Source organism: Propithecus coquereli, unplaced genomic scaffold (genome assembly GCF_000956105.1).
Source record: "Propithecus coquereli isolate 6110/MARCELLA unplaced genomic scaffold, Pcoq_1.0 Scaffold9, whole genome shotgun sequence".
In the NCBI taxonomy this organism is placed as follows: Eukaryota; Metazoa; Chordata; class Mammalia; order Primates; family Indriidae; genus Propithecus; species Propithecus coquereli.
In genome coordinates this window covers 1,226,150-1,242,281 of record NW_012155284.1, presented here as the reverse complement: position 1 = coordinate 1,242,281, position 16,132 = coordinate 1,226,150, and the positions used below count along the sequence as shown (strand labels likewise).

Sequence of the window (16,132 nt, the reverse complement as noted above, 5' to 3'; positions counted from 1 at the left end):
TGAATAATGTTTCACGTTTTGGACAGGCTTAAATTACAAATATATGAATATTCCATGATATGTCATATTTGTAGATTTGATAAAGTAGGTAATTAATGAGGTGATTTATTATAAGATAACCTTATACCTTGGAAAACAATTTCAGGCTTTAAAACATCATTTGTTAGGGAGTTGAACTTTATAATAAAGTGTGAAGAAAAGCTTCGCTACACTAATCACTGTTAGACTATTAAAATAGGTGCTAAAGTAGGAGGTAGAGAAGGAAGCTATGAGGAGGTTGTATGGGAGCATTAACTTAGAAGAAGTAGGAAAAATTAAGCTCTTGAAACTAAACTTACAGAGAAACTAAACTTTTTAGTAAATACAGCCTGCTAAAATGTAACAGAACTTCTACTGTATTCAACATTAGTCTTGTCATTATAAAAACATAGATATGTATTTGTTACAAAACTAGGTTTTGGGTTTTCATGTTGATCACATTTTCCTCCAAATAAATGGGGAGTCAAGGCTCCCGTGCTGATCAGTAGTGGGATCACGCCTGTGAATAGCCACTGCACTCTAGCCTGGGCAACATAGAGAGACCCCATCTCTAAAAAAAAATGGGGAAAGAGTGAGAAAGATGGAAAACACAAAAATACTTTTTGGAATGGCCCTGAGGTTATTTTCCATTCTACATCCCAAATTTTGGTTTATTTAAATAAATTAGTCAATTAGCAGAATTTCTTTCAATATTCATTCTACATCTGATACTAATACTTAGTTTTTTTATTGCAGTTATTTAACATGGAAGAAGATGAGGTCTTTGGAGAAAAAACATTCCAGCATTATTGTGCAGAATTCATTAAACATTCGCAGCAGATAGGTGATGGTTGGGAATGGAGAATGTCAAAGGTAAAAACAGAAAGTTTTGTTTTATATTTCAATGGAGGATTTTTTTTGTTGTTTTATTTTGTTGTGTAAAACCTCAGTAATTGAACCTAAGGTATGAAAACTAGTTTGACTTAGTAAAACGCTTAAATTGAAGGATGTTTTAAAACAGATGTCTATTTTATTACTTCAACTATATATACTCATTATTAGGCTAATGAAGTATTATTTAGAAAAGTCCTTAGGTGACCTGCTTTAATTTAATAGATAAGAATTAGCACATTAATTATCTGATTGTAAACAGATGCTTTTGTGGTACTTCAAATCATTTGTTTACACTATTAATTTTCTTAGGAGACTACTGTGTCTAGAGAGTAAAAAGATAATCTTGAAACCAAACCATAATCACAAATTCTGAAATATTGAGGACTGTGTTAATTGGGAATTTCTTAATAATATAAACACATTTCAAAACATTTTTTCTTTTGGTTCTATTCAGTAATAATAATGTAAAAGGGGCCAGTGCAATGGCTCTTGGCTGTAATCCCAGCCCTTTGGGAGGCTGAGGTGGGAGGATTGCTTGAGGCCAGGAGTTCTAGACCAGCCTGGGCAACATAGCAAGACCCTGCCTCTTCCCCAAAAAATTATATAAGAAATTTTCCTTTATCTTAAGCTGGAGGCAGGTTGACAGAAACTCCTGTTACCATTTCAGTGACCTAGCAGAATTGAGTAGAAGGTTAGGGAGGAAGCAGGGGCTGTGTATACATTTGTGTGGTGTGGGGAGTTGAGGGGGCCAGGGCTGGGTAGGATCTTCAGGAGGGAAATTATATATGTCAGAAGTTTCTTCACTGGAGTAAACTAATGCCCCAAGGACCGGTTTTCAGGATTTGTTTTTATTATTGGTCTGTCTCTAAAAAGGTATGGCTAAGTCCTGCTTCTTGTTTGCTGCCACTGACTGCCTCCTTAGGAAATTTCCATACCCTTTGGAGTGAGAGTTACACCTCTAATTAAGGACAATTCACTTTCATGTGGGGGATAAGCCCATAAATAGTATCAAAACAAGACAAAGCACTGCTCAGAGAAAATATTTACAGCCTTAGGGCAAGAACTGCAAACTCAAATGTCTGTGGACTTGGGGGTGGCAGTGGTAGTGTAAGTGGGTGGAGCTGCCAGGGACAGAACAATATGAAGACAGAGCCCAGAGGTCTGTGGCTGACCAGAGTGCTTGGCCTATGGCCGGGTTGGAAACATGGGCTCAAATGTTACCAGATCTTTTGATATTTCAATAAAAGGTAAAAAATCCAGATTTAGTGGGAGAAACCTCTGAATTTTTAAATGTTGGCAACTAATTCAAACATTGAGGACCAAACCAAACATGTCAGTGATGCATAACATTTGGGCTGGGGGTGCCCGGTTTTTGACATCTGGGACCGGATGTGTGCATAGCATGATGGTTTCTCATCCAGCCCTGCTCACTGCATGCTGTTGATCTGAACCGGGGAAAGGGGCCCAGCCAAAGCAAATCCCTGTCTTTTGAATTTGGGTGTGTTAGTATTTTTGCGACTTACGTTCCACAATCCTGTACTAGTTTTCTGAAGGGAATTGTGAATTACTCGCTTGGTTATGTCCTTCAAACCTTCTATTGTATTATGTAGTATCTCAGTCTTTTTCTGGAAAGTTTTGGATAAAATATACTATTGTTTTGCTTTTCAGGTCCTAGAAATTTATTTTTGTTTTTAAAATATTTAATGAAATATTGAGGTATAATTGATACAGAATAAACTGTACATATTTAAAGTGTACAATTTGGTAAGTTTTGATACATCTATAGACCTGTGGACTTTTACTACATATCCATCACCCCAAAAAGTTTCCTTGCACCCCCACCTTACAATGCCTCCCTCTGTCCCATCTTACTCCTGAACTTACGTTAATGTCATCAGGAGCTAAGATTTACAATGTAAGATAAAAGTCACCAATATAAAATCAAACACATTAAATAAAAATTTTATAATATTAATCTGTATTGGAAATATCAGTGAGAATTCAAGCTACATATTTTTTAGTTTTGTCCACTGAAATGTCAAGATTGTGATCTATAAATACCATTCCTCACAAAAAGGAAGCAAAGTTTCTTGGAGGAATGGCTGATTCCAGGCCTGGGGGAGGACATATACAAGGTGAGCCTGGTTATGTTGATGACTGACCAGAATGCAAGGAAGTTATCAAAGACTAGTGGCTAGAGGGGTCTTGTCAAAAGGACGTAAGAGTTAACATTAAGAGGCTTCTACTGGTCAAAGATGAGACAATTTGACCATCATAAATAACAATGTAATTGTTTGAAACACATAAACTATCTTAAAAAATCATGTGTTTGCAATGTTACAGAGAGAGAGAGGTGCACAACAGCTTTCAAATTCAACTCATTGAACATTATTGGAAGTATCTAGGACATCAAGTCCTTGGTTTGAAAATTGGTAATCAGAAGGAAAGAAATAAATATCTATCTTATCTTTCCTATATGAACTATATTTCAAATAGCCTCATTTGATGAGGAGAAGTCTCCCCACGTCACATTTTTATCTAATAAACATAGAAAGGATGATAGAATTAGAAGATCGCCTTTTTCAACCCCTAATGAAATGAGTTAGGCAACCATAACTGTGGATGAAACTATTAGATAAAAGGTTGATGGAGAATTTACAAAGGAGAGATTGAGCTATTATCACCTGAGCCTGGTAATCAATCTTGGCATTAGCAAAAATAGGGAAACCAGATATTAAATATTTTCAGAAGTCTTACAACATGAATCACAGGGTACCACCTGTGAAGTATTTGTGGCCCAAAAGTTGAACCTGAATAGAATCAATGATAGGAAATCAGGTGATAGAAGACCAAGTTAATTGACACTATAGGAAGCAAACAGAAAAATCCAGAAATCAAAATGACAACAAACCGAATTTCTTCGAAAAGGTAGGATAAAGAAGTGAGGAGAAGGACTGTGTCTCAGACTATCTCGGATTAAGCACTAGGTTTTTGTTTTTATTTTTGTTTTTTAAATATCCTATCCAGGCAGCAATCAGTCAGTGGTCCCAGTGCACATGGCTAGTGTGCAGCTCAGGGCATGTGTGGCTCACAGCTGGAGTCTGCCCACTAGCTGGCTCAATGAAATGAGTTCACTCTTCCTGCACTTGGATGTCTTGACAGTGTCAGCTTGCTAGGAACATTTCTAAGTGCTCACTTTCCTTTTCTGTACTTATCCTGTTGACCTGTAACAAAGAGTTCGAGGTCTAGTAACAAACAGTTTTTGGATTGGTAACAATTATTTCTCGAAATGGCACCAATTCAAACCACTTAGCATGACTCTAGATTAAAAGAAATTCAAGAGACATACCCTAATGTAATATGTGAACCTTATTTGGATCCTGACTTAAATAAATCAACTGTAAAAGACCTTTTTTTTGAGATAATTGGGGATATTTGATTGCGGACTAAGGTATAAAGTGATAACAAGGAGTTTAGCAAGCTGAAACAAAACCGACCATGCAAACGAAAAACAGTGATGGATGTGGCAAAATCTTCATATGTATTGAATGTGGGTCATGTGTATATGGGTTTGATTTTGGTATTGTTCTCTCTACTTTTTGTATGTTATGTGTATGCTTCCTTTTCTTCTGTCTCACCACAATTTACTCTTATTCCCTGAACTTTATTCATAATTAGAAATGTTCTTAGCCTTTTTTTGGGTTCAGCAGACCCTTTCTGGGATTTGTGCAACATTAAAACTTCCAGCTAACTTGCTTTCTAGAATTTTTCTTTGTGTGTGTTTTATTATAGTTTAGGATCTCAGTTCTCAGTTCTGTGATTCCACCTTTCACAAGTTATTGATAAAATAATTTCCCATAGGTTTTCAACTTCCTTCTCTCACATTTGTGTAGCAGAAACAGGAAGAGAGAATATTCAGATACTGAAAACAAAATACCCTGCTTTCTTGAAATTATATTTTATACAATTAACACTAGATTATTTTGTATGTTATTTTCAAAGAAGAATTAAAGAGCCTCTCCCCTCTCTTATCTCTTCAGTTAAACCTACTTGATTATATTTCGAAATATACGTAGCAACACGCCAGCAATATTTTGATTACCTCCATTACAGCTTAGGAACTGCTTATTGAAAGGGCTTGTTTCCTAATTTATATAGAGTAAAATTTTTAAATTTTATTTTATTCAGAGTATAAATTTAAACTGATTTTATGATTCCTTTTTTTCAGTAGCTTTTTCCTCTGGTTAGTTCACATTGCTTTTCTTAAAACCCGTCACCATTTATGCTAATTACATCAAATTCATATTTTTAAAATAGATCCTAAAATATCTCTATATTTTACCTTATTGAATCTTTCAACACTATCTGAGTATAAAGCCCACCATGGCCTTTCTCATCATTTTTGCTGCTCTGCTGAATTTCATACCTTGTTTATTTGCACAGTTATCTTTATTTTTAAATGTATTATAATGATACATTTCAAGCACACAAAAGTAAAGAGAATAATATAATGAATTCCCATGTACCCATCACCTAGCTCCCACAATTATCGACTCACAGCCAGAGATGGTGTTTTAAAGAATCTGTGGCATATATGAAGTGATGTGATGTATCTCAATTTAATTAACTTAGCTTTCTTTATTTTCTCCATATGTCTTAAAATCATGGTTTCTTTAAGTATGCTCTGTAAATTTATTTATCATTATGTATTAAAATTAATGAACTCAAGAATAGACTCTAGAGACATGAAATATTATTTCTACAAATTGTTATTTATATATTTTTTAAAAATTTGGCAAGATACACATAGCGTAAATATACAATCTTAACCATTTTAAGTGTACAGTTCAGTAGTGTTCAGTAGCACATTAACACTGTTGTAAATCCAAGCTCCAGAACTGCTCCTGGCCCCTGGCAGCTGCCTTTCTACTTGCTGTTTCTGTGAATTTGACTACTCTAGGTATCTCATATAAGTAGAATCATACGGTATTTGTCTTTTACTGACTAGCTTATTTCATTTAGCACTATGTCTTCAAGGTTCATCCATTATACCTACAAACTTCGATTTAGGATATTGTGAAGGAGAGAGCTAAAGAGAGAACTTGGAGTGAATTTCTGTTAGATATTGGCTTCTTGAATTACATAGCCTCATTCTGTTAAGAGATTGAATTTATTTTATTTCTGAAGTACATTGTTAAAGAGGATTAAAAATGCTTTCCATGTGTGTCTGACAAGACCAGTACTTCGACATGGCTCACATTTTCTGATAATATATAAACACAACTGGATATTTCTATCAGAAATATAATCAGACTGGAGAGTAAATAACAGAATTCATATTTTAAATAGTTACTTTGCTTACCTGTTCACTTTTGTGTTATTTATATATACATTGAACTGTTGGAAGTAATTATTTTTACTTCAGAGGTGAGATACTAAGTATCCATTTAAAATTTTAATCTCTATGTATACAATATGCTTAGAAAGATTCTTTCCTAAAATTTGGTGACAGTTTTAAGGTTCACTAAAAGAAATAGACATTTCCCACTGCTTTTTTAGGAATAATATTGCTTTATGTGACTAACAAATAAATACATTTGTTGGTTTGAAATACTTAATTTTTTTTTTTGGTTTTTGAGTCAGGGTCTTACTCTGTCTCCCAGGCTGGAGTGCAGTGGCATCATCATAGCTCACTGTAGCCTCAAACTTCTGGGCTAAAGGGATCTTCCTGCCTTAGCCTCCCAAGTAGCTGGGACTACAGGTGTGTGCCACCACATCCAGTTAATTTTTTTATTTTCTGTAGAGACGAGGTCTTGCTGTGTTGCCTAGGCCAGTCTTGAACTCCTGGCCTCAAGTGATTGTCCTGTTTTGGCTTCCCCCAGTGCTGGCATTATAGGCGAGAGCCACTACACCTAGCCTGAAATAATTAATGTTTGATTAACTTTTATATGCCCTTATTAATAATCCTTTTTAGGGGGGGCCATGAGCATGTTACTGCTATTCGTTTCAGTATAATGCTATATCTGTTTAAATTATCTACTGTGAGTTATGTCACTAGATAAAGATTAAATATATTGCATTCATATCATTTCTTAATGAGACTAATGTAGATTTTTTTTTTTTTAGTTTATCTTTGGAGATTAGGAGAAAAATGCACTTGGAGCAGTATGCTGTGTTTTTGTAATAAATATTGAATCCTAGTCAGTTATACTAGATTTTTTCATTCATAATTTATTGAGTGTTATGATATTATTCGTCACTTAAGCATATGCAAATTTTAAGCAGTCATTTCAAGAAGAACAGGTTGTATCAATGTGAATTAAATACTTCTGAACACTATTTTTAAGGATTATCAAAAGAGTATCTGAGAAAGGAAAGCTATAATACTTTGCAAATTTATAAATTCAAATTTAAATAATGATAGTTACTGTGCAAGTTTAATAAGAGCATATGCTTAGTTAACAGAGATGTTTTGGTTCACTGGGCAGGCTAGCAGGCTATATTTTAAAAAGCTGTGTACTTACACATGGTGAGTTTATCAAGCCCAGGATCTGACCCTCCAGTTTTCTGGTTCAGATGGAATGGGATGGAATGGAGCTGTCTCCCAAAGAGGGACGCACATGAAACGATGTCAAAGGACAGATTATATACATATATATATCACATATACATATATTGGCTATGTATCTTATTTATGTATAATATTTGTATATCTATATGTGTTTGAATATATATATCAAATTCAAACTTATTAATTTATAATAAATAGAATTGTCAAATGAACTGTGAATCCTTCTCTCAGCGTGATGATTCATTTTTGTTTTGTAGGTGACCAAATTACAATCATGTGAATACAGAATGAGTACAAATTCTCATGCATAGTTGCATGAATGAAATATTTAATGGCACAATCTAAAAGTGGCATCATACATCTTGCTCTACAATAAAAGCAGTCTTCTTATTGAGGCCAAATTGTTTAAAGTATGTAGGGTTAAGACTCCTTCTCTTGAACTGTGTTGTGGACGCTACCAATGTTTGCTTCATTGATTTAATTTTTTTAAAGAAGTATTTATTACTGATCAATCTCTCTCCTGGTTGCTATTGGGTTCCAGTTAAATCTTTCAGGTTAGGGAACCATTCTCTCTCTTTAAGGTAAGTTGCCTATCTGCTCTGATCTGTTAGCTCTGATCTGAGCTAATTTCCTGCTTAAACGCAGAAAATGCTTTCTTACATTCCTAATTTTCAAGGTTCTTGGAGAATGTTTCCAAGTACAGACAGCATTCTGATCATGAATATTTGTAAAAATGGAAAGGAAAAAAATCACCAATTATCCCACCCCCCTAATATAATTGCAGTAATTTTGGGTAATTCCCCTCATATGTAGGCTTTCATTTTAGGTATCTGTACTCTTAATTAGATTAACAAGTGTTGCTGTATTTTTCTTTTTTTTTTTTTGAGACAGAGTCTCACTGTGTTGCCCTGGCTAGAGTGCCGTGGCGTCAGCCTACCTCACAGCAACCTCAAACTCCTGGGCTCAAGCAATCCTCCTGCCTCAGCCTCCTGAGTAGCTGGGACTACAGGCATGCGCCACCATGCCCAGCTAATTTTTTCTATATATTTTTTAGTTGTCCAATTAATTTCTTTCTATTTTTAGTAGAGACGGGGTCTCGCTCTTGCTCAGGCTGGTTTCGAACTCCTGAGCTCAAGCAATCCGCCCGCCTCGCCTCCCAGAGAGCTAGGATTACAGGCGTGAGCCACCGCGCCGGGCCCTGCTGTATTTTTCAATTGGGATTTTGATAGTTGTCCCTTTAGATTTATAAATTTAGAGTGAAATTATATATCTACATTATCTTCCATTTTAGGAACATGATAGGTGTGCATTTTAAAGTCTTCAGTGAAGTTTACAGTTTTCTTATAGGCTTTATTAATTTCTTTAAGTAGATCCAGGACAGGATAAAACAGCTATAGATCTAGCTTTATTTAGAGAGACTAGTATTTTTCCCATTCTAAGTCCTAAAAGTTTATTGCTAATATTTAAAGATACTGATTTTGTTACGTATATTTTGTAACTGGTTACATTACTGAACTAACTAGTTTCAGTAGTTTTAAAGATAATTCTTTGGTGCTTTTCATGTCATCTGACATAATGAAAATACAGCTTCTTTTCCAATATTTATGGCTTCATTGTAATCATATTGTATTAGTTATAACTTCTAGAACAAATCATGCACTATAGCAGCACCTGCATGCATTTCTGTTTTATGGCATTCTTTTTATGCTCATAATACTCCTGTAAGTGTATAGGGCAGTCTTATTTTCTTCATTTGCATAAGGATAAATAAATGAATCCAAGTTTGAGCTAAAACTGGAACAAGAACCCAGGTCTTGGACCACTGCAATCTCACATTTCCATATGCTACTTTTCTTTTTCTATATAATCAGTTTTATACAAAGTTTAATGATGTAAGCAATCTCATGGATTAGAGTTCTATAAACCTCAAACTCAACATGATCAAAACTGAGCTCCTCTTTTTTTAGCCTCCACATCAGTTGCTGTTTCTGAATTCTTTGTTTTAGTAGATGACTCCACCATTCTTCTGCCTCAGGCCATGAACTTGTAGGTTTTTGTATTCCTCTGTCTTTTTAATACCTATACCTAATGGATCATTAGGTCAATTTATTCTACCTTTAAAAATCTGTCAAATTGGTTTACCTCTGCCCCTTCTGCCCTCCTTGGCCATCACCACTGTCCTTGTTCAGACCGTTATTATTTATGCTCTTTGTCTCTAATCTTGCCCTCCACCAGCCTGCCTTTAACCCTGCCAAGGTGATCTTATAAAATGCAGTTCCAATCCATTACTCTCTGGTTAAAATCCTTTAGTGATTCTCCATTATTCAGGATATAGTTCAGGCTCCTTAGCAAAGCAGGAAAAACTCTTGCCTAAAAAGATACACTGTTTTGAGTCTGGCTTCTTTCTTTCAACATTACCTTTGTCCATAGAGTCGTTGACAATCAATGATTGGTCAGAGGTTATGCTCAAACACCCTGAGCCAGTATGACTTCCCCCTTCCTGATGGGTCTGTGTGTGGGTGAGGAGCACGTTCAAAGTTCAGGCAGTGTTCAAGTCTGCCCTGCCTTTTAGTTTCTCTCGTGTACTCTGTGCCTATGCACAACCTTTCCATCTGCCAGGATATGTGGAGAGCTTCGGTTCCCATGGCCTCCCCTAAGTGTGGGTGGAAGGCAGCCAAGTGTGTGCAGAGTTATCAAGCCCCTCTGTAGATATTTCACTTCTAGGATCTCCCTATTACTTTTCTGGTTATGGTGCTGGTTAGTTGTTTTTCCTAAGTGGGATGGCTACCTCAGGCTTGCTGTGGAGATTGCTACTTTTACTGGCTACTTGCGCTGCTCTGCTGGATGGCATATTTTGACCTCCAGCTTTAGGTCACTTGAGCCCCTCTGGCAGTGAAGCTGACAGTTTCACAGCCTGTGGTCCTGGTAGAACCAGCATACTGACCACCTGAGAGGAGTGGGAACGGCCCCAGAGAGGAATGTCACAGACTCCCACTGTTCTTACCTGAATTTCAACAGTTTTTCATGAATAAGTGCTTCTCAATAATTTATTTGCTTTTGGTCGATTTCCAGATCCTTGAAATGGTTGTTTTTAATAATTTTGTTCACTTTTCAAAGTTGTTTTTTAAAGAGGATTTGTAGTCCTGCCTCCTGAGGCCACACAATGATTTTAATGTGCATTTTCTAAAAACTAGTTCATCTGAGCACCTTTTCACATGGTTGTTAGTTATTTGGTACTTTCTTTTGCGACTTGTGTGGTTAAGTCTTTTGCCCATAACCACTGCATATTTTTTTTTTTTTTCAAATTAAATTTAAGGATCACCTGCTTCATATAGCATAGGCAACCCTGATCTCCCAAGTTTGGCTACTCTGTGTTTCCGTACAGTTGATGTACAATTCTTTGTGATGATTATCTGTGTAGTTGCCTAATTCCCCATGGTACTCTAAGAGGTCCTTGACATCAGGGACTATGTTTTTGTGTCTATATCCTTGTTGCTATATCTTTGGTGCTTAGCTTAGTAAGGACTCTAGATTCATTTGTTAAAAATCATATAAATTGCAAGGAGTTCAGTAAAGTTTTTTTATTTGTGTAAATACATTCCATTGTATTTCATTTAATCGTATAATATATTGTTTGAAATAAGTGGGTCATTGACTGGCTTTTAAAAACCTATTTGTTTTAGAAGAATTTTTATTAAATAGTGAAATTTAGTGAGATGAGCCATTGGGTCTAATATTATTAATATTATATAATATCATCAGTGACCTCTAGGCTACCAAACTCATTGGTAAATTATTTGATCACGGATAATCACTTAACAGAATTGATCATTCTTTCCTCTTTGATAAACCTTCTTCATTTGGTATCCTCACTCTCTTAGTTCACCTGCTGTATTACTCTTCATTCCTTTTCAGTCTCTTTGCTGTTTCTTTCTTTTTTCCTTGGTCTCATAATGTTAGTGTCCAGGCACAGTATTATGTCTTGTTCTCATCTCTAGCTATCTCATGACCTTGGAGGTCTCATCATCTAAATTCTGTCTAAATGCCTGTTACTCCCAAATGTATGTCCCCTGCCCAGACTTCTCTCCTGAATTCCAAATTCATAAGGCCAACTTCTTACTTGACATTTCTATTTTGATGTCTTCACTTAGATCCCAAAGTCTACATTTCTAAAATTAAGCTCCTAATCTCCACCTCCCAGACTTGCTCACCTACCACCACCTAAAGCATCCTTTTCCTCTCAATTGAGGACAACTCCATCTTCCCAGTTGTGTAAGCTGCTGGAGTTACCCTTAACTTCTCTACTCCTCTCATGCCCCCATCTAATCCGTTAGGAAATTCTATTTTCTCCCCCTTCATAATATTCAGAATTGGACCATTTCTCTTCATCCTCCCTGCTACCACCCCAGTGTAAACTGCCATCAACTCTTACTAGGATTACCTTCTTAATGATCGGCCTGCTTTCCACTCTTGCCTTCCTATGGCTTTTAAAATACAAGTCGTATTATGTCCCTCCTCAACTCAAAGTCAAAGCCGAAGTGTTTACAATGCCCTATAAACTGGGCACTCTGCTCCCTTCCCCACCTTTCTTACTCCTCTGACTTCACCTCTGATTTCTCTTCCTTTTCTGGTAACCATCCAGGAACACTGACCTCCTTCCTGTTCTTCAAACTCAGCAAACACTCTTGCCTTGGGGCCTCTGAACTGATTGGCCCCTCTGTCTAGAACACTCTTCTTCCAGATATGGCTATCTCACCCAGGTTCTGCGTGTGGTCGCTCACATGCCACCTTCTTAATGAGGCCTCCCTGCCCACCCTACTCAACATTTCAAATCACTTGGCTCCCCTGCCTGACAGCCTCACTCCTGACTGATTCCCCTATCCTACTCTACTCTTTTTTTCTTACAGTACTATTTTCACCTTCTAACATGCTCTGTGATTTACTTATTTATTGTGTTTATTGTTTAATGTCTCTCTTTCCCTACTCAATCTGTGAGGGTAGGATCTTTGTTTTATTTGCTGATATGCCCAAAGCAGCTAGAATATCACTGGGTATAAAGTAAGCAGGAAATTAAATATTTATTAAATGAATGATTGAATGTCTGATTTTCCAGAAAAAGTTAAAATTCACAATTCGTCTGATGAATTTTATTGAACAAAAAGTTTTATTTGAAAAATTATGAGAAATGAAAAAAAAATGCCAGTGTTCCTTTTTCATCCCTTAATTGATGAATTAGGATCCATGAAAATACCATAACATTTACATAAAAAGTTAATAAATATCATTCAAATAACCTCTTCAGGGCAGTCTTTTTAATAAAACTGGCATTTCTGTAAAAATGGAATTTTTCTATAATGTATGCAGTATAGTAGAATTTAATGCATACTTTAGATTTAAAAATAACCATGTAACAGTATGTTGAGTGGGACCTTTTTATCTTGTTCCAGAATTGCAGCTAAAGCCCCAAGCTGAAGACAAAAGACTCTAAGTAACTAATTTTCTATATTTGGATTGCTATGAATAATCTACTAGCCACTGGGGCCAGAAACCTGCCTGCAGAGAGTGATCTGAGGACCCATTCCTGCAGAACTGGGATCCTCCACCCCAGTATGAGGTCTCAGCAAAGGGGAGTGCAGTGGAGTGCAGTGTTCTTAATGAAAAATGATTCTCTTCAATCCCAAAGCCTCCCTTCCTTCTTCAAAGAACCACCTGTAATGAGTATGGGTACCTATAGGTGGGGAGGGAAAAGGGAGGAGTGGTCATTTCATTGCCTGATTAGGCATTTGCTTACCTATGGATTTGTGGATCTGCCCTTTTTTGCCTGAGCAGGGGTAAAGAGAGCTGAGCTCAATAGTGGGGCTAAGGAGGGAATACTGTTTAATCCATTTAATGTGGTGGCTTTGGAGAGTAGCTAGGCTTGACCTATTTTTCTGTTGTCCTGCTCAAGAAAGCTGACAGTCAGGTAAAGGGACCCTAACCATGGTAGAGGAGGATGGTGGCTGCCTAGATTGATAAATGTGTCAGGGGGTGGTCTCCCTGCAGGAGCCTCTGAAGAACTATACAGTCACCCTAACAGGGAGCTAGTAGCTGTGTGTCTGCCACATGGAGGGATGTTGACACCCAGGCAGCAGTGTCAGCTGGAGAAGCAACAGCAATCAAGAAGAGGACTGTGACTGCATCCATTTAAACTAGGTGACGATGCACCTTCCTCCTTCCAGTTCTCGAGCCATAGACTCCTAGAAGAAGTAGTAAAGAGCAAGAGGTTTTTCTGAGTAAGACCATGCTTCGTTTCTCCATTTCAAGCTGCTGAGGGTGTGGGTTGAACTATAGGAAGAAAAGAACTTTGGACTGATTTTGAGACTGAGGTCTTCAAAGTAACAGAAATAATAATAGGATTGAGTCTTAATTATCTGAAGGATAGAGTTCTAGTAACTGGAAGCATCTGAAAAGTTTTGGACTGGGACCAAGTTGTTGTTTAAAGATTCCTAGTAACCATTCCAAACCTAGTGACTTAAGTCAACCCTTTATTATTTCTGAGAAGTCTGCAAATTGACTAGATAGTTTAGCTGCTCTGCAACAGGCTCATTGAATGTCCACAGAGCTTGCTTATGCATATGCAATCAACTGAGGATTGGCTGCTGGCTGGCTGGTGTAGGATGGCCTCAGTTGGGATGATTCTGCTTGATTCCATGTTCTGGAAGGCTAGCCTGAGCTTGCTCTCAGGGTGGTGGTTAAGGGTCCAAAGGAAGAAAGTAAAAACACTCAAATACTTTTTTAGACCTCTACTTGAGCTTTTCATGGGGGCCAACCACAGAGTCAGTGTAGGAAGGCAATTCCAAAAGGCATGGAAATAAGGAGGTGTGAAAAACTGGGGTCATTAATACAACCAGTCTGCCACACTTACCAGGTAGGAAAGGAGATTCCACATGGGGAAATTAAAAATAGTTATTGGGAAAAATAAAACCATTTCATGTTTGTACTCTGAGTAGAAATCCCTTAATAAACAGGTTGCAATTGAATTACACTATAATACTTAGGCTCCTAAGACAGAAATTGCTTTTGCTTCTTTTAGACATGTGTTCTTTCCAATGTGTGAATTTAACAGAAGTCATTTTTTTAATGATCCTGATTTTTTAATTTAAGGGTCACATTGAAATTGAATATGTATAAAAGCTACATAATAATTCAATGAATCAAGAGAAAGCTATAGACATAAAATGTATGGAATTTGAAATCAAATGGTGGAAGAAACAACAAGGAAAGTTGCAAGTGGTTGTGTCTGGGTAGGCTGACCAGAGTACGTGGAGGGGTGAGGCAGATGCTGGTGACTTTTGTTATGCAGTTGTCCCTTAGTATCCCTAGTGGATGGGTTCCAGGACTTCCCTCCCATACCAAAATCTGTGGATGCTCAAGTCCCTGATATAAAATGATGTAGTACAGGTGGTCCCCATGTTACGAATGAAATATATTTCTGAGAAGGTCTTTAGGTCAGATTTGTATGTAACTGGGATCCCTTATGAACAACACATATATGGTACTACTACTACTACTACTGCTACTATAATGGCTCATATGTGGTAATAATATGGCATAATACTATAATAATAATACCCCTGTACTATAATAATAAGTTGCAGATACTATTGTACTTTTTTTTTTAATTCAAACAAACAACGTAAAAACAAGCTCATACAAAAAGTTTGGATAGGAGACAGGAGAAATTTCTAAAAAGAATATTAAAAATTAACACTTGCCTAATGTTGCATCAACGCTAGGCTAATAGGAATGTTACCCTTATTTTGATCTTCTAACCAAATCAGTAAAAACCTTTCCATTTCAGTAATTAATCTACTATGCTGCTTAGTAATAATTGATGCTTTCATTGGAGCACTGCCTTTCATATGTTCCATTATTCTCACTTTATTCTTTATAATTGTTAGGATAGTCGAGTGACTGAAGCCTAATGCTCTCCCAGTGAATGATGGCGTCTGGCCTTTCTCCGAATGCTTAATTATTTCTACTTTCCTGTTTCTATTGTAATCACCTTTCTCTTTGCTGCAGGCTCACCTGGACTTGCAGTGGACTTTCTCTTTGGAAGCACGGTCATAGGGTAAACACAGACTCATAAAATCGAATAAAAAATTTAAGACAAAAGTGATTTTGTGTGTAACTGACCGTATAAACAATGAGACTGAGTGCTCCAGTGAACCAATTACACCACGTGGGTTTGTTTGCATGCATGGGAGAAACTAGTTCCCAAATTATTAATTTAATTATTTAATTATAAATTATTCTTATGGGGAGCCTTGGGAGCCCCACCGTAAGTACTAATGCCGTTAAGTCAGGTCATCCGTAACCTGGCGACTACCTGTGTTTGCGTATAACCTACGCACATTGTTCTTAGTATACTTTAAATCTTCTCTAGATTATTTGTAATACCGAATACAGTGTAAATGCTATATAGATAGTTGTTATGCTGTATTGTTTAGGAAATAATAACAAGGAAAAAAAGTCTGTATGCGTTTAGTACAGATACAATTTTATTTTTGAATATTTTTGATTCACATTTGGTTGAATCCACGAATGCGGAGCCTATGGATACGGAGGGCCTACTGTGTATATGTAATTTAGTGCTTATTTGCTTTTTAA

The 16,132-nt window shown here is 36.7% G+C and overlaps 1 protein-coding gene across 1 annotated transcript in view; it reads left to right on the top strand.

Moving 5' to 3' along the window:
* The first annotated feature begins 780 nt into the window (after nt 1-780).
* ATG10 (autophagy related 10) overlaps nt 781-16,132 on the top strand; it is a 266,695-nt gene continuing 251,343 nt past the window's right edge. Inside the window, exon 1 of the mRNA XM_012664569.1 lies at nt 781-891. Within this exon, the coding sequence (XP_012520023.1) occupies nt 784-891 (108 nt within the window). The 5' untranslated portion in view covers nt 781-783. The remainder of the gene's footprint in view (nt 892-16,132) is intronic.